Genomic DNA, 21,160 nt, shown 5'->3' with positions numbered 1-21,160 from the left:
TAGGATTTTCCAGGTGTATATAATCATGTATCTCTCCCTCCTGCGTTCCAGGGAATACAGGTTTAGGAACCTCAAGCGCTCCCAATAATTGAGGTGTTTTATCTCCGTTATGCGCGCCGTGAAAGTTCTCTGTACATTTTCTAGGTCGGCAATTTCACCTGCCTTGAAAGGTGCTGTTAGTGTGCAGCAATATTCCAGCCTAGATAGAACAAGTGACCTGAAGAGTGTCATCATGGGCTTGGCCTCCCTAGTTTTGAAGGTTCTCATTTTCCATCCTGTCATTTTTCTAGCAGATGCGATTGATACAGTGTTATGGTCCTTGAAGGTGAGATCCTCCGACATGATCACTCCCAGGTCTTTGACGTTGGTGTTTCGCTCTATTTTGTGGCCAGAATTTGTTTTGTACTCTGATGAAGATTTAATTTCCTCATGTTTACCATATCTGAGTAATTGAAATTTCTCATCGTTGAACTTCATATTGTTTTCTGCAGCCCACTGAAAGATTTGGTTGATGTCTGCCTGGAGCTTTGCAGTGTCTGCAATGGAAGACACTGTCATGCAGATTCGGGTGTCATCTGCAAAGGAAGACACGGTGCTGTGGCTGACATCCTTGTCTATGTCGGATATAAGGATGAGGAACAAGATGGGAGCGAGTACTGTGCCTTGTGGAACAGAGCTTTTCACCGTAGCTGCCTCGGACTTTACTCTGTTGACGACTACTCTCTGTGTTCTGTTAGTGAGGAAATTATAGATCCATCGACCGACTTTTCCTGTTATTCCTTTAGCACGCATTTTGTGCGCTATTACGCCATGGTCACACTTGTCGAAGGCTTTTGCAAAGTCTGTATATATTACATCTGCATTCTTTTTGTCTTCTAGTGCATTTAGGACCTTGTCGTAGTGGTCCAATAGTTGAGACAGACAGGAGCGACCTGTTCTAAACCCATGTTGCCCTGGGTTGTGTAACTGATGGGTTTCTAGATGCGTGGTGATCTTGCTTCTTAGGACCCTTTCAAAGATTTTTATGATATGGGATGTTAGTGCTATTGGTCTGTAGTTCTTTGCTGTTGCTTTACTGCCCCCTTTGTGGAGTGGGGCTATGTCTGTTGTTTTTAGTAACTGTGGGACGACCCCCGTGTCCATGCTCCCTCTCCATAGGATGGAAAAGGCTCGTGATAGGGGCTTCTTGCAGTTCTTGATGAACACAGAGTTCCATGAGTCTGGCCCTGGGGCAGAGTGCATGGGCATGTCATTTATCGCCTGTTCGAAGTCATTTGGCGTCAGGATAACATCGGATAGGCTTGTGTTAATCAAATTTTGTGGCTCTCTCATAAAAAATTCATTTTGATCTTCAACTCTCAGTCTGGTTAGCGGCTTGCTAAAAACTGAGTCATATTGGGACTTGAGTAGCTCACTCATTTCCTTGTTGTCATCTGTGTAGGACCCATCTTGTTTAAGTAGGGGCCCAATACTGGACGTTGTTCTCGATTTTGATTTGGCATAGGAGAAGAAATACTTTGGGTTTCTTTCGATTTCATTTATGGCTTTTAGTTCTTCCCGCGATTCCTGACTCCTAAAGGATTCTTTTAGCTTAAGTTCGATGCTTGCTATTTCTCTGACCAGTGTCTCCCTACGCATTTCAGATATATTGACCTCTTTTAGCCGCTCTGTTATTCTTTTCCGTCGCCTGTAAAGGGAGCGCCTGTCTCTTTCTGTTTTACATCTACTCCTCCTTTTTCTTAGAGGAATAAGCCTTGTGCATACATCGAGTGCTACCGAGTTAATCTGTTCTAGGCATAAGTTGGGGTCTGTGTTGCTTAGTATATCTTCCCAGCTTATATCGGTTAGGACTTGGTTTACTTGGTCCCACTTTATGTTTTTGTTATTGAAGTTGAATTTGGTGAATGCTCCCTTGTGACTAATCTCATTATGTCGGTCTGGGGCTCCGCGCATACATGACTGAACCTCAATTATGTTGTGATCTGAGTATATTGTTTTTGATATGGTGATATTTCTTATCAGATCATCATTGTTAGTGAAGATGAGGTCTAGTGTATTCTCCAGTCTAGTAGGCTCTATTATTTGCTGGTTTAAATTGAATTTTGTGCAGAGATTTAAAAGCTCGCGTGAGTGTGAGTTTTCATCAGAGCTGCCTCCTGGTGTTATTACTGCAACAATATTATTTGCTATATTCCTCCATTTTAGGTGCCTTAAGTTGAAATCCCCCAGGAGCAAGATGTTGGGTGCAGGAGCTGGAAGGTTTTCCAGACAGTGGTCAATTTTTAACAGCTGTTCCTGGAATTGCTGGGATGTTGCATCCGGAGGCTTGTAGACTATCACAATGACTAGGTTTTGGTTCTCGACCTTTACTGCTAAAACTTCCACTACATCATTTGAGGCATTTAGCAGTTCTGTGCAAACAAGTGACTCTGCAATGTACAGGCACATGCATATAGACACATGCAAAGTTCTAAATGTTGGACAGGACAATAACCATGCCACATATAAACTAAATAATGTAGATCTTAATATTACGGATTGCGAAAAAGATTTAGGAGTTCTGGTTAGCAGTAATCTGAAACCAAGACAACAGTGCATAAGTGTTCGCAATAAAGCTAATAGAATCCTTGGCTTCATATCAAGAAGCATAAATAATAGGAGTCCTCAGGTTGTTCTTCAACTCTATACATCCTTGGTTAGGCCTCATTTAGATTATGCTGCACAGTTTTGGTCACCGTATTACAGAATGGATATAAATTCTCTGGAAAATGTACAAAGGAGGATGACAAAGTTGATCCCATGTATCAGAAACCTTCCCTATGAGGATAGACTAAGGGCCCTGAATCTGCACTCTCTAGAAAGACGTAGAATTAGGGGGGATATGATTGAGGTGTATAAATGGAAGACAGGAATAAATAAAGGGGATGTAAATAGTGTGCTGAAAATATCTAGCCTAGACAGGACTCGCAGCAATGGTTTTAAGTTGGAAAAATTAAGATTCAGGAAGGATATAGGAAAGTACTGGTTTGGTAATAGAGTTGAGGATGAGTGGAACAAACTCCCGAGTACAGTTATAGAGGCCAGAACGTTGTGTAGCTTTAAAAATAGGTTGGATAAATACATGAGTGGATGTGGGTGGGTGAGAGTTGGACCTGATAGCTTGTGCTACCAGGTCGGTTGCCGTGTTCCTCCCTTAAGTCAATGTGACCTGACCTGACTAGGTTGGGTGCATTGGCTTAAGCCGGTAGGAGACTTGGACCTGCCTCGCATGGGCCAGTAGGCCTTCTGCAGTGTTCCTTCGTTCTTATGTTCTTATGTTAATAACTCTCCTCTCCTATTTTTAACTGACCAGTCCATTTGTTCTCTAGGCTTCCTTAACTTGTTAATCTCACTCCAAAACTTTTTCTTATTTTCAACAAAATTTGTTGATAACATCTCACCCACTCTCTCATTTGCTCTCTTTTTACATTGCTTCACCACTCTCTTAACCTCTCTCTTTTTCTCCATATACTCTTCCCTCCTTGCATCACTTCTACTTTGTAAAAACTTCTCATATGCTAACTTTTTCTCCCTTACTACTCTCTTTACATCATCATTCCACCAATCGCTCCTCTTCCCTCCCGCACCCACTTTCCTGTAACCACAAACTTCTGCTGAACACTCTAACACTACATTTTTAAACCTACCTCATACCTCTTTGATCCCATTGCCTATGCTCTCATTAGCCCATCTATCCTCCAATAGTTGTTTATATCTTACCCTAACTGCCTCCTCTTTTAGTTTATAAACCTTCACCTCTCTCTTACCTGATGCTTCTATTCTTCTTGTATCCCATCTACATTTTACTCTCAGTGTAGCTACAACTAAAAAGTGATCTGATATATCAGTGGCCCCTCTATAAACATGTACATCCTGAAGTCTACTCAACAGTCTTTTATCTACCAATACATAATCCAACAAACTACTGTCATTTCGCCCTAAATCATATCTTGTATACTTATTTATCCTCTTTTTCTTAAAATATGTATTACCTATAACCAAACCCCTTTCTATACAAAGTTCAATCAAAGGGCTCCCATTATCATTTACACCTGGCACCCCAAACTTACCTACCACACCCTCTCTAAAAGTTTCTCCTACTTTAGCATTCAGGTCCCCTACCACAATTACTCCCTCACTTGGTTCAAAGGTTCCTATACATTCACTTAACATCTCCCAAAATCTCTCTCTCTCCTCTACATTCCTCTCTTCTCCAGGTGCATACACGCTTATTATGACCCGCTTTTCGCATCCAACCTTTAATTTAATCCACATAATCCTCGAATTTACACATTCATATTCTCTTTTCTCCTTCCATAACTGATCCTTCAACATTATTGCTACCCCTTCCTTAGCTCTAACTCTCTCAGATACTCCAGATTTAATCCCATTTATTTCTCCCCACCGAAACTCCCCTACCCCCTTCAGCTTTGTTTCGCTTAGGGCCAGGACATCCAACTTCTTTTCATTCATAACCTCAGCAATCATCTGTTTCTTGTCATCCGCACTACATCCATGCACATTCAAACATCCCAGTTTTATAAAGATTTTCTTCTTCTCTTTTTTAGTAAATGTTTACAGGAGAAGGGGTTACTAGCCCATTGCTCCCGGCATTTTAGTCACCTCATGCGACACGCATGGCTTACGGAGGAAAGATTCTTTTCCACTACCCCATGGACAATAGAAGAAATAAAGAAGAACAAGAACTATTTAGAAAAAGGAGAAAAAACCTAAATGTATGTATGTATGTATGTATGTATATATGTATATATGTATATATGTATATAATGCAGAGAATTCGTAGTTTGGAAGTTAGGAGGAGGTGCGGGATTACCAAAACTGTTGTCCAGAGGGCTGAGGAAGGGTTGTTGAGGTGGTTCGGACATGTAGAGAGAATGGAGCGAAACAGAATGACTTCAAGAGTGTATCAGTCTGTAGTGGAAGGAAGGCGGGGTAGGGGTCGGCCTAGGAAAGGTTGGAGGGAGGGGGTAAAGGAGGTTTTGTGTGCGAGGGGCTTGGACTTCCAGCAGGCATGCGTGAGCGTGTTTGATAGGAGTGAATGGAGACAAATGGTTTTTAATACTTGACGTGCTGTTGGAGTGTGAGCAAAGTAACATTTATGAAGGGATTCAGGGAAACCGGCAGGCCGGACTTGAGTCCTGGAGATGGGAAGTACAGTGCCTGCACTCTGAAGGAGGGGTGTTAATGTTGCAGTTTAAAAACTGAAGTGTAAAGCACCCTTCTGGCAAGACAGTGATGGAGTGAATGATGGTGAAAGTTTTTCTTTTTCGGGCCACCCTGCCTTGGTGGGAGTCGGCCAGTGTGATAATAAAAAAAAAAAAAAAAAAAAATGTATATATGCAAAACAACCACTCTGAAAGAATAGAGAAATTCCAAGCGCTTTCGTGACTACTCACATTATTGATAATGTGAGTAGTCACGAAAGTGCTTGGAATTTCTCTATTCTTTCAGAGTGGTTGTTTTGCATATTTTGAAATCACCTGTTTACTGTGATCTTATTGCATATGTATATATGTATGTATATACATACATACATACATACATATATATATATATATATATATATATATATATATATATATATATATATATATATATATATATATATATATATACTGTATATATATATATATATATATATATATATATATATATATATATATATATATATATATATATATATATATATATATATATATCATAGTTCCTTGATAATGTGAGTAGTCACGAAAGCGCTTGGAATTTCTCTATTCTTTCAGAGTGGTTGTTTTGCATGCATATATATATATATATATATATATATATATATATATATATATATATATATATATATATATATATATATATATATATATATATATATATATATATATATATATATATATATATATATTTTTTTTTTATCACACTGGCCGATGGCCGATTCCCACCAAGGCAGGGTGGCCCGAAAAAGAAAAACTTTCACCATCATTCACTCCATCACTGTCTTGCCAGAAGGGTGCTTTACACTACAGTTTTTAAACTGCAACATTAACACCCCTCCTTCAGAGTGCAGGCACTGTACTTCCCATCTCCAGGACTCAAGTCCGGCCTGCCGGTTTCCCTGAATCCCTTCATAAATGTTACTTTGCTCACACTCCAACAGCACGTCAAGTATTAAAAACCATTTGTCTCCATTCACTCCTATCAAACACGCTCACGCATGCCTGCTGGAAGTCCAAGCCCCTCGCACACAAAACCTCCTTTACCCCCTCCCTCCAACGTTTCCTAGGCCGACCCCTACCCCGCCTTCCTTCCACTACAGACTGATACACTCTTGAAGTCATTCTGTTTCGCTCCATTCTCTCTACATGTCCGAACCACCTCAACAACCCTTCCTCAGCCCTCTGGACAACAGTTTTGGTAATCCCGCACCTCCTCCTAACTTCCAAACTACGAATTCTCTGCATTATATTCACACCACACATTGCCCTCAGACATGACATCTCCACTGCCTCCAGCCTTCTCCTCGCTGCAACATTCATCACCCATGCTTCACACCCATATAAGAGTGTTGGTAAAACTATACTCTCATACATTCCCCTCTTTGCCTCCAAGGACAAAGTTCTTTGTCTCCACAGACTCCTAAGTGCACCACTTACCCTTTTCCCCTCATCAATTCTATGATTCACCTCATCCTTCATAGACCCATCCGCTGACACGTCCACTCCCAAATATCTGAATACATTCACCTCCTCCATACTCTCTCCCTCCAATCTGATATCCAATCTTTCATCACCTAATATTTTTGTTATCCTCATAACCTTACTCTTTCCTGTATTCACTTTTAATTTTCTTCTTTTGCACACCCTACCAAATTCATCCACCAATCTCTGCAACTTCTCTTCAGAATCTCCCAAGAGCACAGTGTCATCAGCAAAGAGCAAATGTGACAACTCCCACTTTATGTGTGATTCTTTATCTTTTAACTCCACGCCTCGTGTCAAGACCCTCGCATTTACTTCTCTTACAACCCCATCTATAAATATATTAAACAACCATGGTGACATCACACATCCTTGTCTAAGGCCTACTTTTACTGGGAAATAATTTCCCTCTTTCCTATGTACTCTAACTTGAGCCTCACTATCCTCGTAAAAACTCTTCACTGCTTTCAGTAACCTACCTCCTACACCATACACCTGCAACATCTGCCACATTGCCCCCCTATCCACCCTGTCATACGCCTTTTCCAAATCCATAAATACCACAAAGACCTCTTTAGCCTTATCTAAATACTGTTCACTTATATGTTTCACTGTAAACACCTGGTCCACAAACCCCCTACCTTTCCTAAAGCCTCCTTGTTCATCTGCTATCCTATTCTCCGTCTTACTTTTAATTCTTTCAATAATAACTCTACCGTACACTTTACCAGGTGTACTCAACAGACTTATCCCCCTATAATTTTTGCACTCTCTTTTGTCCCCTTTGCCTTTATACAAAGGAACTATGCATGCTCTCTGCCAATCCCTAGGTACCTTACCCTCTTCCATACATTTATTAAATAATTGCACCAACCACTCCAAAACTATATCCCCACCTGCTTTTAACATTTCTATCTTTATCCCATCAATCCCGGCTGCCTTACCCCCTTTCATTTTACCTACTGCCTCACGAACTTCCCCCACACTCACAACTGGCTCTTCCTCACTCCTACAAGATGTTATTCCTCCTTGCCCTATACACGAAATCACAGCTTCCCTATCTTCATCAACATTTAACAATTCCTCAGAATATTCCCTCCATCTTCCCAATACCTCTAACTCTCCATTTAATAACTCTCCTCTCCTATTTTTAACTGACAAATCCATTTGTTCTCTAGGCTTCCTTAACTTGTTAATCTCACTCCAAAACTTTTTCTTACTTTCAACAAAATTTGTTGATAACATCTCACCCACTCTCTCATTTGCTCTCTTTACATTGCTTCACCACTCTCTTAACCTCTCTCTTTTTCTCCATATACTCTTCCCTCATATATATATATATATATATATATATATATATATATATATATATATATATATATATATATATATATATATATATATATATATATATATATATATATATATATATATATATATATATATATATATATATATATATATATATATATATATACACACACACACACACACACACATACATACATATACACGCATGTGCGTGTCTGTGAAGTGTGACCAAAGTGTAAGTAGGAGTAGCAAGATATCCCTGTTATCTAGCATGTTTATGAGACAGAAGGGCACCAGCAATCCTACCATCATGTTAAACAGTTACAGGTTTCTGTTTCACAGTCATCTGGCAGGACGGTAGTACTTCCCTGGGTGGTTGCTTTCTACCAACCTACTACCTATTAGTTTTAGGACAGTTAATATTGATTTGTTATTGTTTCCAGATGAAAAGTGATTATATGTCTACAAGAATCTGCACATGATAAAAGTCTCATATGAAGCAATTAATATTATATAATTAAAAAACTCTTTCATTATTTTAAAATACTTTTTTTTACTAGAGTACTGGGAGGAAAATGAACAACAGCAGTGAGGGCCAATTAGATAAGATATGCGAGTCCCTTAGCCAGGCTGAGCTAGTGGCAATGATTGAACTGCAGCTGTCAGAAGTGGACATGCTACAAGTAAGAGAGTTACATGTTAAAATTATTATTATTATTATATTGAAGGGGAAACATTAAAGCAATGGGGGTCACACAGTGGGGTTTGATCCAAAGAAGGGGAGAGTGGCTCCAATTCCTTAGATCAAGTGCCCTTCATCAGCATTATTTAATAGTACCCTTGATTAAGTATTTTAAGTCTTGTGCATCTAATTGGTTAGTTTGTTAGCTTTAAGACCTATCGACTACAAGGAGAGCATTAAAGTCACAATCCACATTAATATTAACATCAGGAACAATTTAATCCCTAAGATAAGAATTAAAGGAAGCTCTCAACTACTTATACTGACTAACATCTTTACTATCACCGGTTTTGTTAGATACTTCCATGCAGCCTTTCACTGCATTTACCTAGTGTATATACACTGAGAGATCCTCACCTCTGGGTGTTCTCTTTTAAGTGTTTTAGCAAGTCTTAAGAAAGTGATAAAATAATTTTATAATTATTTATGTATCATAATGTCATTTTCCATAAATATTCATAATTTTATGGTGAATAAGAAATCTTCATCAGTTTTGGATACTGTGTCTACATGTTGAAAAAAACAACAGGGATCATTATACAGTATTTATTAAATTGTGCATATGTACAGTATTGGCTTGTAAAAAGTTACCATTCAACTTTGTAACTGTAGCAAAAAGTGTAAAACAAATTATGAGCGGGATGTAATAGCAGTTATATTAACCCATAAACGGTCCAAATGTATATATACATTTTTTCAACATTTGAAAGTATGTAAAAAAAGTAGATCTTTTTGTTTTTCTACATTTGAAAATGTGTAAAAAAACTTTGATCTACTTTTTTTTTGTTATATTTGAAAATATGTAAAAAAAACTTAGATCGACTTTTGTAGCACTACACATGTGAACGTAGATCTGCTTGGACCATTTACGGGTTAATTTGAATATATAGTAACTGTAAGAACAGCAGATAAGTATTAGCATATCCAAGTACAATATTTTTGTACATAATTTTATACCAATTATTTCTTGCATTTATATTTTTATGGCTATAGTATATGTATTAAGCTATGGTATCCAATGTACTGTATGTGTATAGTAATGGGTTGCAATTAAGAAATTGTCATTGCTCTTGACTGAAACCTTACTACAACCTTACAAGTGTTTTTTTCTCTTTCTCTTCATTGATTATGAAGTATCATTACTAACAGTATTCCTTGGTCTAGTCCATGTTTCCTGACCCACGAGAGTTGGTGGTGGAAGACCCATCAGTATTGTGTGATCTGAGGGACTTTGCTGAGGGCCGTACATTGCTTCTTCCTCCACATCTTGATTTAATCATCAATCTGAATGTTGGAAAGGTATTTGGATCTTTTTTTAATGTACATTATTAGGTAAAATATAAAATTATTTATTTACCAAGGTATAGTTAGCCAGTTGTGGTAATAATACCTATTATAGAAACAGTATTCTCATGCCTACATATTGGTCACACCAGACTTGAACATGATCATCTCATAGAGGAGTGCTGAGCATCACTTCATGAGAATAATCAGGTCACTGTGCCAACATCCATGGTTCAAGATTCTTCAGCATACTGCCAGCAAATATGAGAAATACTACCGGAACAAAGATAGAGAGTTTCAAGAAGAAGCTGGACAGTTTTTATACCTGCCGGATTAGCCATGTCGTGATGATTATGTGCGTCTTTAGGTCACTTGTAAAAACATCCTGATTGATCAGGTAGTCAACAGGTGAGTCTGGTCTCAAGCCTGGTTGCAGAGAGTAAGAGTCCTCAGAATTGATCACAGGTATATCACAAGTAAACAAGTAAATGTTTAGTTCGCCATCTGATTGTCCCATTCATGAGAGAGCAACAGACATACATGTATTTTTTGACATCTTTAACACCCTGATGCGTCTACACTTGGTTTATGCTTGGACAGTTCTACTTTTAATCAAGATTTTCACTATGATTATATAACTGAAACTGATTTATCTTTTATGCATTTGTTGCTGTCATGTCCTCTCCAGTAAAATCCTAATACTTTTCATGATCTGCCAATATCATTTTCTGATACTGCATTAGTGTATCTTCCTTAAACTCTCATGTATAGTGTATTTACTTCAACTAACAATGTACCCCTTTTAGTATAACCACCATCTTTTTTCTCCAGCATTTCTTTCTTTTGCAGAACCATCTTAAGACTTTCCTCACTTCTTTTTTTTCCCCCACTTGATCATCTAACATTTTCAGGTTTAGCCTTATCTGTTCTTTTATACCCAGTATTATTTAAAAATTGTTCGTCTCGACTGCTGTCAATTTTGACTTGTTATGCCGAAACACATTATTCTTATCAATATAGGAGTTTGGAATCGGTGAACTTCATGTAACTTCTTACTTGCTTTATATACATGTACATATCAAATCTTTTTCTTCTTTCTTCTATATTTACATATTTCCCATGCCTTGGCTGTCACAGTATCACCCACTTTTCTCACAATTTAAGTTCTTTTTATCAGTTGCTGCCTTTTCCAAACATTGCTCCCAAGTATCTAAACTTGGCTCCTATCTCTGATCATTTACTGCTTCAGTGGACTCTTTGTACATGTTTATTTAATCATAAATTTAGCTTATTGATTTGCTTGGTAATTTGAAGGAGGTACAGTAGGGTAGATTTGTTTATTTTATATATCTATAATGGCAGAATTTTTTAAAATATTGATTATGTTCTGACATTAATATGTAATGATATAATTTATATTACATATTAGTTAAGGCACATGCTTCTCAGTGGAGCTAATTGCATTATCTTGCATAAGTTACCATGTTGCTTAAGACTTAAAACTAATACTGTAGTAAGCATTTTAATTTTAATCTGGTTAGGTTTATCCCTAAAGAGGAAAATATAACCCAAAGGTAACTTCTTTTTCCTGTTTGTTTTGCTTATTTTAATAAGGAACCATAACAGGGTATCTAACATTAGTTTTCTGTGTCAGGGCCGTCTCAGCATGAGTGCCAATCTTCCTCATCACTATCCGGCTGTGCAGCCCAATATATTTGTTCGTTCACAGACACTGAATCGTGATGCCCAGCATCGTCTCAACCAGGAGCTTTTAGGGTGTGTTTGCCAAATTTGCCCTTATGGTTTGTTATATAAATTTTATAACAAATATACTGCACTTATAGACTAGACTTCTTTTCTGCCAAGAACCTGTGCACTTTCTGCTATGTACTGTAGTTGTTTATACAGCTCTTGTACAAACTAAACCTTTCCTTTGGTGGCTTCCTTGTTTAGGACACCTCTCACAATTACCACATTGTCTCTCCTACTCTTATTTTCTGTGTATGTACATATAACTGTCTCTGGTGGAAAACTTGATTCAAGGATCTCTTACTACCTTTCCCTTCCATGGATCAAACTTCACTGCCTCTGATTCCCAAGTACTGGATAACCCTTGCTGGTTTAGCTCTTTTCCATAATTTTATGAAATTTTATGTGCTGTATTTCTTTATACAGCCTTTCCTCACTTAACGATGGAGTTCCATTCCTAAGACCACGTCGTTAAACGAATTCGTCGCTAATTGAGGATCATACTATAATGGTAGTGGGTTTGTGTCAACCATCTTTGATATAGCACCATTTATAACATTTATGGTATATTTTTAAATGTTTATACAGTAGTGTACTGTATATTGATATAAACAGAATAGAGGAAATCAGCTTTAATATACATTACAGTGGACTCCCGCCTTACGATATTAATCCATTCCTGAGAGCTCATCGTAAGCCGAAATTATCGTAAGGCGAATTAATTTTCCCCATTAGAAATAATGGAAATCAAATTAATCTGTGCAAGACACCCCAAAGTAAGAAAAAAAAAATTTTTACCACATGAAATATTAATTTTAATACACACAAACTGAAGAAGACATGCACAATTACTACTCTACTAAGAATAGAATACATGACACTTACCTTTATTGAAGATCTGGTGATGGTTGATGGGATGGGAGGAGGGGAGAGTGTGGAAGTTGTTATTGTTTAGAAGGGGAATCCCCTTCCATTAGGACTTGAGGTAGCAAGTCCTTTTCCAGGGTTACTTTCCTTCTTCTTTTAACCCTTTCAGGGTCCAGAGGCCAAATTTCAAAGTGCACACCAGGGTCCAAGAACTTTAAAAAAAAAATTTTGTTATTTTTTCTTATGAAATGATAGAGAATCTTTTTCTGAAGGTAATAAAACAAAAAGTATGAAATTTGATGGAAAATTGACGAAATTATGCTCTCGCGAATTTTGATGTGTCAGCGATATTTATGAATCGGCGATTTTGCCAACTTTGACTCCCATTTTAGGCCAATTACATTATTCCAGTCAACCAAATTCTTAGCTATTTCACTAGTATTACTTCTATTCTATCGATTGAGCACAAGAAATCGCCAAGTCAACTGTTTGAACTACAAAATAAAGTGACTGGAAATTGGTAGTTTGGCCAATTTAACACAAAGTTCAAAATATTTCAATTTCAAAATAGGGTCCAGAATAAACAATGTAGGTATTCCTGGCACTAAACTAACATTTCCTCTGTTCATTAGTTACATTTTGAGGCTTTACAAATGAATTCCATTTTTATTTTTTATTCACATAATGAATTTTTATTCAAACCAAAAAATAGAAGATTTACTGTTATGCAATATTGTAATAATTGTATAAATATCATCACCACAATTGTGAATGTATATTAGACCCACCAGCTGGCATGTATTAGACGTGTGAGGTCGTTTATTTACTCTTGAACATTGGCAAAAATTTAACATTTCCGCTACTTTGAGCTCAGTTTCAAGCCATTTCCAGTGCTAAAACCAATCAAAATCATCTCTATTTCTGTAATATGTCTTCCATTCTATCAAATGAGGCCAAGAAATCGCAAATACAACTATAAAAAATATACCAAAAAACACTGCAAAGTCGCTGTTTTAATAAAAAATCACGGTCTCAGTATTTTTTCTCTCATTATACACAGTGTGCTGCAGGATTTGTTTCATGTGGTGCACACATACCACATATATGTATTCTCTCATATCTAGGCCCAAATTTACCACTCACAGCTTATCAGAGTGAGCTGAGCTCAGGGCGTAGATCTATGGTTTGGACCCTTAACGTAAAGCCGTACATCTACAGCACGGACCCTGAAAGGGTTAATGCCACTAGGACCAGCTTGAGAGTCGCTGGACCTCTGTTGCACAACAAATCTGTCCATAGAGCTCTGTACCTCCTATTCCTTTAAGACTTTCTAAAAATGGGCCATAACATTGTCATTGTACAGGTTGCCAACACGGCTTGCAGTAGCTGTGTCAGGGTGATTTTCATCCATAAAGGTTTGCAGTACAACCCACTTTGCACACATTTCCTTAATCTCTTTTTTCAATTCCATTCTAATTCTCGCCGTATTAACCACAGGGAGGGCACTAGAAGCTTTCTTGGGGTCCATGGTGACTTATTTTGCACTAAAAACACTGGGATAATGTGAAATGTACCGAATGTATGCGTTGATGCGACCGCACTGGCTGGCTTGTAAACACTGGCGCTGAGGCCACACGTGGGACACGTCCCGGATGAGTCACGTAAGGCGAGGCAAAATTTTTGCTTTAAAATGTGTTGTATGGCGGATTTAACGTAACGTGATACCATTGTAAGGCGGGGGACCACTGTATTTAGGTATAAATACTGGTCAGAGAGCCCGTCGTAAGTCCAATGCGCCAGTAAATGAGTACGTCGCTAAGTGACGAGAGGCTGTACTTCCCCCTCATTTTTTTTTTTTTTCAACAAACCGGCCATATCCCACAGAGGCAGGGTGGCCCAAAAAGAAAAACAAAAGTTTCTCTTTTTAAATTTAGTAATTAATACAAGAGAAGGGGTTACTAGCCCCTTGCCCCCGGCATTTTAGTCGCCTCTAACAACACACATGGCTTACGGAGGAAGAATTCTGTTCCACTTCCCCATGGAGGTAAGATGAAATAAACAAGAACAAGAGCTAGAAAGAAAATAGAAGAAAACCCAGAGGGGTGTGTATATATATGCTTGTACATGTATGTGTACTGTGACCTAAGTGTAATTAGAAGTAGCAAGACGTACCTGAAATCTTGCATGTGAATGAGACAGAAAAAAAAGACACCAGCAATCCTACCATCATGTAAAACAATTACAGGCTTCCGTTTTACACTCACTTGGCAGGACGGTAGTACCTCCCTGGGTGGTTGCTGTCTACCAACCTACTACCTAGGTTCCCCCTCATATTCATAATAATTTTTTATTTTGTTATTGCGTTTAATGTCTGTAATACTGCATTACCTAAACTTGTAAATTGTCAATCACTTCCACTTCAACGTTTCTTCCTTTTTAATTTTCTCACTTATTGTGTAGTTTTTATTGTTAAATTATTTTATTAGTGTAATAGATTGGTAAGTATAAATCTCTGAGCACTTTCCAATGAATGTGTGACATCCCAAAGTCACACATTACCATCAGTTTGTTATTTCACACAAAATATAGGGTCTCAGTACAGTTCATACTGTACACTACCAGATATGTTGCCTGTCGCATGACAAAAACTAAGCAGTGGTATATATGAAGCTTTATCTTGACAAGTATTAAAGCGTAGTTTGACCTTGTTTCCACATCAAAGTTTATGTTTTGAATCCTTCACTCAAACCCCATTGTTCAAAACATACCACGACATTCTGTGTAATCCATGTATTTGTTCCCTTACATTATGAAATGTGCTTTTTTTTTCATTGGGAAGACCTAAATTCTTAGGGGATCATGCAGCAGCTAGAGAATTGGAGGTAAGCAGGTTTGATCCAAGGAAGATAAGGGTAGCTCCATTTCCTTGCATCATCAAGAGCCCTTCACCAGCAACAGGGCACCCTTCTGTTGTTAAAATAACACATGATAGTTTTCATTTGTAAATTCTCTTCAGTTCTATGGTTGAAATTGTTGCAAAATTTTAACAAGTGGATTTAATATTTTACAGATATTTGAAGATGTTGCAACAAGGTGATTTGTGCATAGGACCTGCTGTTACATGGTTGCAAGAGAAAGGAGAAACATTTTTTGATGATCATCCAGAGGAAGTAACAAAATCTGATGCAAATACAATGGAAACAAAGGTCATTAAATTTGCACGACTGTGGATTTATTCTCACCACATATATAGCAAGGTAAAATTGCTAATACAATACACACAGTATGTACTGTATTTTTTTTAATAGTCTCCCACTGAGGTAAAGTGAACTGAGAAAGAGGAAAATGCCTTCATTGTCACTCAATCAATCACTCTCTTGCCAGAAATGTGCTTACATCATGTTTCAAATGACCCTCCAACATCCTCACCCCTCATTCAGAGTGCAAGTACTGTACGTCACACTTCCAGGACTTACATCCAACTAATTGGTTCCCATGAATCCCTTCATAAATGTTACTCTACTCATTCTCCCAACAGCATGTCAAATCATAAAATCACTTTATTTTAGAGTACTATCACTTAATTTTTTTTAAATTATAAGTATTTTATATGCTTTTTACCACTAAAAATATCAGTAGAAATTGTGAGGTTTCAAGGAACAGTAAATGATTGAGTATTATTATTATAATCAGAAAGAAGTGCTAAACCTACAAGGCTCATACAGTGCAGAGTAAATGACTGAGAAAGAGCAAATGGCACACAATGAACCATTTTTATACTTAGTGCACCTTTGCTGTGTTATTATATGCAATATTCATGGGAAAGTGTTAAACCCTTAATATGGTCATACAGCACCTGGGAAATGAAAGCCAAGTTTGATGTGAGGAACGGGAGAGTAGCTCCAATTCTATGGATCAAGTGCCCTTCATCAGGTGCAAGGGTGTTTACATTTATATTATTAGACTAAAGCTTTTAACTAACATTGCTACTACCTGAATTATGGTGCATTCATATTATTCAGCATGGCTATCATCTCGCAGTACTCTTACCTGCCTTATATTCTGAAATAAGCCTCGTAAATTATATTCAGCCATTGATGAGAACTGAGTGCTCAGAGGTGTGTGAAACTTTGAAAGTGTCATCAGGCACTGGTGCTCGGACAGGCTCATTTGCCTTGGAAAACTCGTGGTGATTGATAGCAAGTGACAACACATATGTTCTTCTCCTCTTGTAGTCCATTAAAAACATTACACCTGGCAAGTAATTTGGGAGCTGGGAGAGTGAAGTTAGTTAGGTTAGCTCTAATCTTTAGGTTAGCTCTCATCTTAAGGCATTATAATAACTGAAGTTTTGTATGCAATATGTGATTGTAATTTAGGCCTGCCTGGCCATCTCACTAAGCAATGTTTGGTCCATTGCTTGCCCATTCTATCTATCTTTGCTTTCACAGGTTCAATTTCTGAGCTATCTTGTTCCTTATTGCTCTCTTGTGTTATTCAGGATTTATGTTTTATCACATTGTATACATTGCTACTTTTCTAAAATTGTATGTTCTTGTGTGCAGCAAAGAATTTTGTGTACAGTTCACATATGTCAGCAATATATATATATATATATATATATATTTTTTTTTTTTCACACTGGCCGATTCCCACCAAGGCAGGGTGGCCCGAAAAAGAAAAACTTTCACCATCATTCACGCCATCACTGTCTTGCCAGAAGGGTGCTTTACACTTCAGTTTTTAAACTGCAACATTAACACCCCTCCTTCAGAGTGCAGGCACTGTACTTCCCATCTCCAGGACTCAAGTCCGGCCTGCCGGTTTCCCTGAACCCCTTCATAAATGTTACTTTGCTCACACTCCAACAGCACGTCAAGTATTAAAAACCATTTGTCTCCATTCACTCCTATCAAACACGCTCACGCATGCCTGCTGGAAGTCCAAGCCCCTTGCACACAAAACCTCCTTTACCCCCTCCCTCCAACCTTTCCTAGGCCGACCCCTACCCCGCCTTCCTTCCACTACAGACTGATACACTCTTGAAGTTATTCTGTTTCGCTCCATTCTCTCTACATGTCCGAATCACCTCAACAACCCTTCCTCAGCCCTCTGGACAACAGTTTTGGTAATCCCGCACCTCCTCCTAACTTCCAAACTACGAATTCTCTGCATTATATTCACACCAAACATTGCTCTCAGACATGACATCTCCACTGCCTCCAGCCTTCTCCTCGCTGCAACATTCATCACCCATGCTTCACACCCATATAAGAGTGTTGGTAAAACTGTACTCTCATACATTCCTCTCTTTGCCTCCAAGGACAAAGTTCTTTGTCTCCACAGACTCCTAAGTGCACCACTCACCCTTTTCCCCTCATCAATTCTATGATTCACCTCATCTTTCATAGACCCATCCGCTGACACGTCCACTCCCAAATATCTGAATACATTCACCTCCTCCATACTCTCTCCCTCCAATCTGATATCCAATCTTTCATCACCTAATCTTTTTGTTATCCTCATAACCTTACTCTTTCCTGTATTCACTTTCAATTTTCTTCTTTTGCACACCCTACCAAATTCATCCACCAATCTCTGCAACTTCTCTTCAGAATCTCCCAAGAGCACAGTGTCATCAGCAAAGAGCAACTGTGACAACTCCCACTTTGTGTGATTCTTTATCTTTTAACTCCACGCCTCTTGCCAAGACCCTCGCATTTACTTCTCTTACAACCCCATCTATAAATATATTAAACAACCACGGTGACATCACACATCCTTGTCTAAGGCCAATATATATATATGTGTTTAAATCATCCAGTTACCCTTATCTTAGTGGATTATTATTATAATCAAGACCTAAGTTCTAAACCTACTAGGGTCATACAATGATGCATATCTTAGTGGAAATATTCTGGTGCCACAGCTCTGTGATAGGGTATTCCAGGTGAGCATCAGGTTGTTTGTAAGTAATTTTCATACTGTGACTAGATGTAATTAAATATGGTGATGTTGCATCTGGATCTAGAAAGCATTTTCTAGCACAATTTATTACACCTCCTAAAACAAAAAAACAGAATTTTGACACCAAAATGATAGTTTTTAGCATATCTATTTTGTATTTTATGCTAGGTCTGGATATTGATAGGAACCTAACCCCCTATTCAGTGTGGTAAACTTTGATCATTTTTCTGTGGATGTCTTCCTTGTTTATTTATCTTATTATCTTTTGCAAAATGCAAAATATATGCATTGCTAGTTTTCAGTTTAGTAATAAATACTGTATTTTAGAAAAATTACAGTGTAGTTCCTGATATTAGCCTTGTTAGGACCTTAACATGGCACATTATTTTTTTTAATTTGAATGATTTAGTCATACTGCTACTGTTTAAACATTTCCATGTAAAATGGAGACACTTATGCAGTGGTAGGTAACTTTATTAAGGTAGTTTCACCCACCAGGTGCTTCATCACTCCAAAATAGATTGGATTGATTGAAACTCTCCTTTTATAAAGTTACCTATTGTTGGACAAATGTGTGTCCTATGCTTTTGTCAGTATTATATACCTTGTTTGAAACAATTCCAGGTAAAGCGGAAAGACATCTTAGATTTGTCTAGGGAGTTTGACCTGACGGGATTCTGTTTACCTGGCAAGCCAGGCATCATCTGTGTTGAAGGTTTGTCACGGAACACAGAAGATTGGTGGCATAAGGTAGGACTGATGCTTTTTAAGAAAAGTTAAAGCATTTTTCTAAAATCTATGTATCAAGAACAGTGAAAATAGGTGATATATTATGATTCAGCTGTTTACATTTTGACTTGGGCATCATTTCAGGTTAGATCATGGAACTGGCAAAAGATTCTTTGCAAAAAGCTTGAAGAGAATGAACTTAAAGCTGAAGAAGATATATCAAAATATCGACGATTTTCTGTGTTTGAAGAACTTGGTTCTGAGAATAACATTAGAGTGAAGAGTGGTGGGTTCCATGTAGACATGGGAGATGTCTTTAAGTACTTGGAAAATCACGAATCTGGGTATGTATTTAAAGAGTACTTTGGCATAAGTGGCCGAGCTACTTGACATGCCATATAAATGGGTAAGCTACAGTTGGTAGGTTGAAACAATTCATTTATCATAAGTATATTAAAACTGTTATATCATAGGGGCAGGAATAAAGAAATGGTTTCCTCTGTACTTTCATTCCAGTCTCCAAGAGATGGATTAAATAAAGCTTTACGTATATTATTTTTTAAGATTGTCTAGATATGAAATAAATATTGCTCCATATTTTTCATAGTCACTACATTAATGTTGTCTAAATATGAAATAAATATATAAATATTGCTCCATATTTTTCTTAGTCACTACATTAATTTTGTCTAAATATTGTATAAATATTGAATGTGTGTGAATGTTGTGCGAATGATAAGAAAGAGATGATTGTGGATGTTATGAATGAGAAGAAGCTGGATGTCCTGGCTTTAAGTGAAACAGCTGAAGGGGGTGGGAGAGTTTCAGTGGGGAGAGATAAATGGGATTAGGTCAAGGGTTTCAAATAGAGTTAGAGCTAAAGGAGTAGCAATAATGTTGAAGGATAAGTTATGGCAGGAAAAGGACTATAAATGTATAAATTCAAGGATTATGTAGAGTAAAATAAGGGTTGGATGTGAAAAGTGGGTTATAATAAGCATTTATGCACCTGGAGAAGAGAGAAATGTAGAGGAGAGAGAGATTTTGGGGAATGTTGAGTGCATGGGGAGATTCGAACCTAGTGAGAGAGTACTTGTGGTTGGGGATATCAATGTTAAAGTGGGCAAAAATGTTGTGGAGGAAGTAGTATGTAAATTTGGGGTGCCAGGGGCAAATGAAAATCAGGATCCTTTAATTGAACTATGTGTAGAAAGAGGTTTGGTAATAAGTAATACATATTTTATGAAAAAGAGGATGAATAAGTATACAAGGTATGATATAGCATGTAATGAAAGTAGTTTGTTAGATTATGTATTGGTGGATAAAAGGTTGATGGGTAGGTTTCAGGATGTACATGTTTATAGAGGGGCAACTGATATATCGGATCATTATTTAGTCGTAGCTACAGCAAGTAAGAGAGAGGTGAAAGTGTATAAACTAAGGGAGGAGGAAGTTAGGGTGAGATATAAGCAACTATTGGCAGAAAGGTGGGCTGGTGCAAGTATGAGTAGTGGGGGGGGGGGTGAAGAGGGTTGGAATAGTTTTAAAAATGCAGTATTAGAATGTGGGGCAGAAGTTTGTGGTTATAGGAGGGTGGGTACAGGAGGAAAGAGGAGTGATTAGTGGAATGATGAAGTAAAGGGTGTGATAAAAGAGAAAAAGATAGCTCATGAGAGGTTTTTACAAAGCAGAAGTGTTATAAGAAGAGCAGAGTATATGGAGAGTAAAAGAAAGGTGAAGAGAGTGCAAAAGGAGAACAGATGAT

General features: G+C 37.7%; 1 protein-coding gene across 2 annotated transcripts in view; it reads left to right on the top strand.

The window, feature by feature from the left end:
* Nucleotides 1-20,049, top strand: part of LOC128696678 (RWD domain-containing protein 2A) — a 28,695-nt gene extending 8,646 nt beyond the window's left edge. For both annotated transcript variants that reach the window (XM_070094496.1, XM_070094494.1), the window contains exons 2-7: nt 8,618-8,740; nt 9,964-10,098; nt 11,738-11,859; nt 15,770-15,956; nt 19,291-19,416; nt 19,540-20,049. In XM_070094496.1, coding sequence (XP_069950597.1) covers nt 8,633-8,740; nt 9,964-10,098; nt 11,738-11,859; nt 15,770-15,956; nt 19,291-19,416; nt 19,540-19,785 — 924 coding nt within the window. In that variant the 5' untranslated portion in view covers nt 8,618-8,632 and the 3' untranslated portion in view covers nt 19,786-20,049. The remainder of the gene's footprint in view (nt 1-8,617; nt 8,741-9,963; nt 10,099-11,737; nt 11,860-15,769; nt 15,957-19,290; nt 19,417-19,539) is intronic.
* The last annotated feature ends 1,111 nt before the right edge of the window (nt 20,050-21,160 follow it).

The sequence above is a fragment of the Cherax quadricarinatus genome, chromosome 46 (assembly GCF_038502225.1).
Source record: "Cherax quadricarinatus isolate ZL_2023a chromosome 46, ASM3850222v1, whole genome shotgun sequence".
NCBI classification, from domain to species: Eukaryota; Metazoa; Arthropoda; class Malacostraca; order Decapoda; family Parastacidae; genus Cherax; species Cherax quadricarinatus.
Note: the sequence above shows the minus strand (reverse complement) of the source record. Positions and strands in the feature narration are given on the sequence as shown.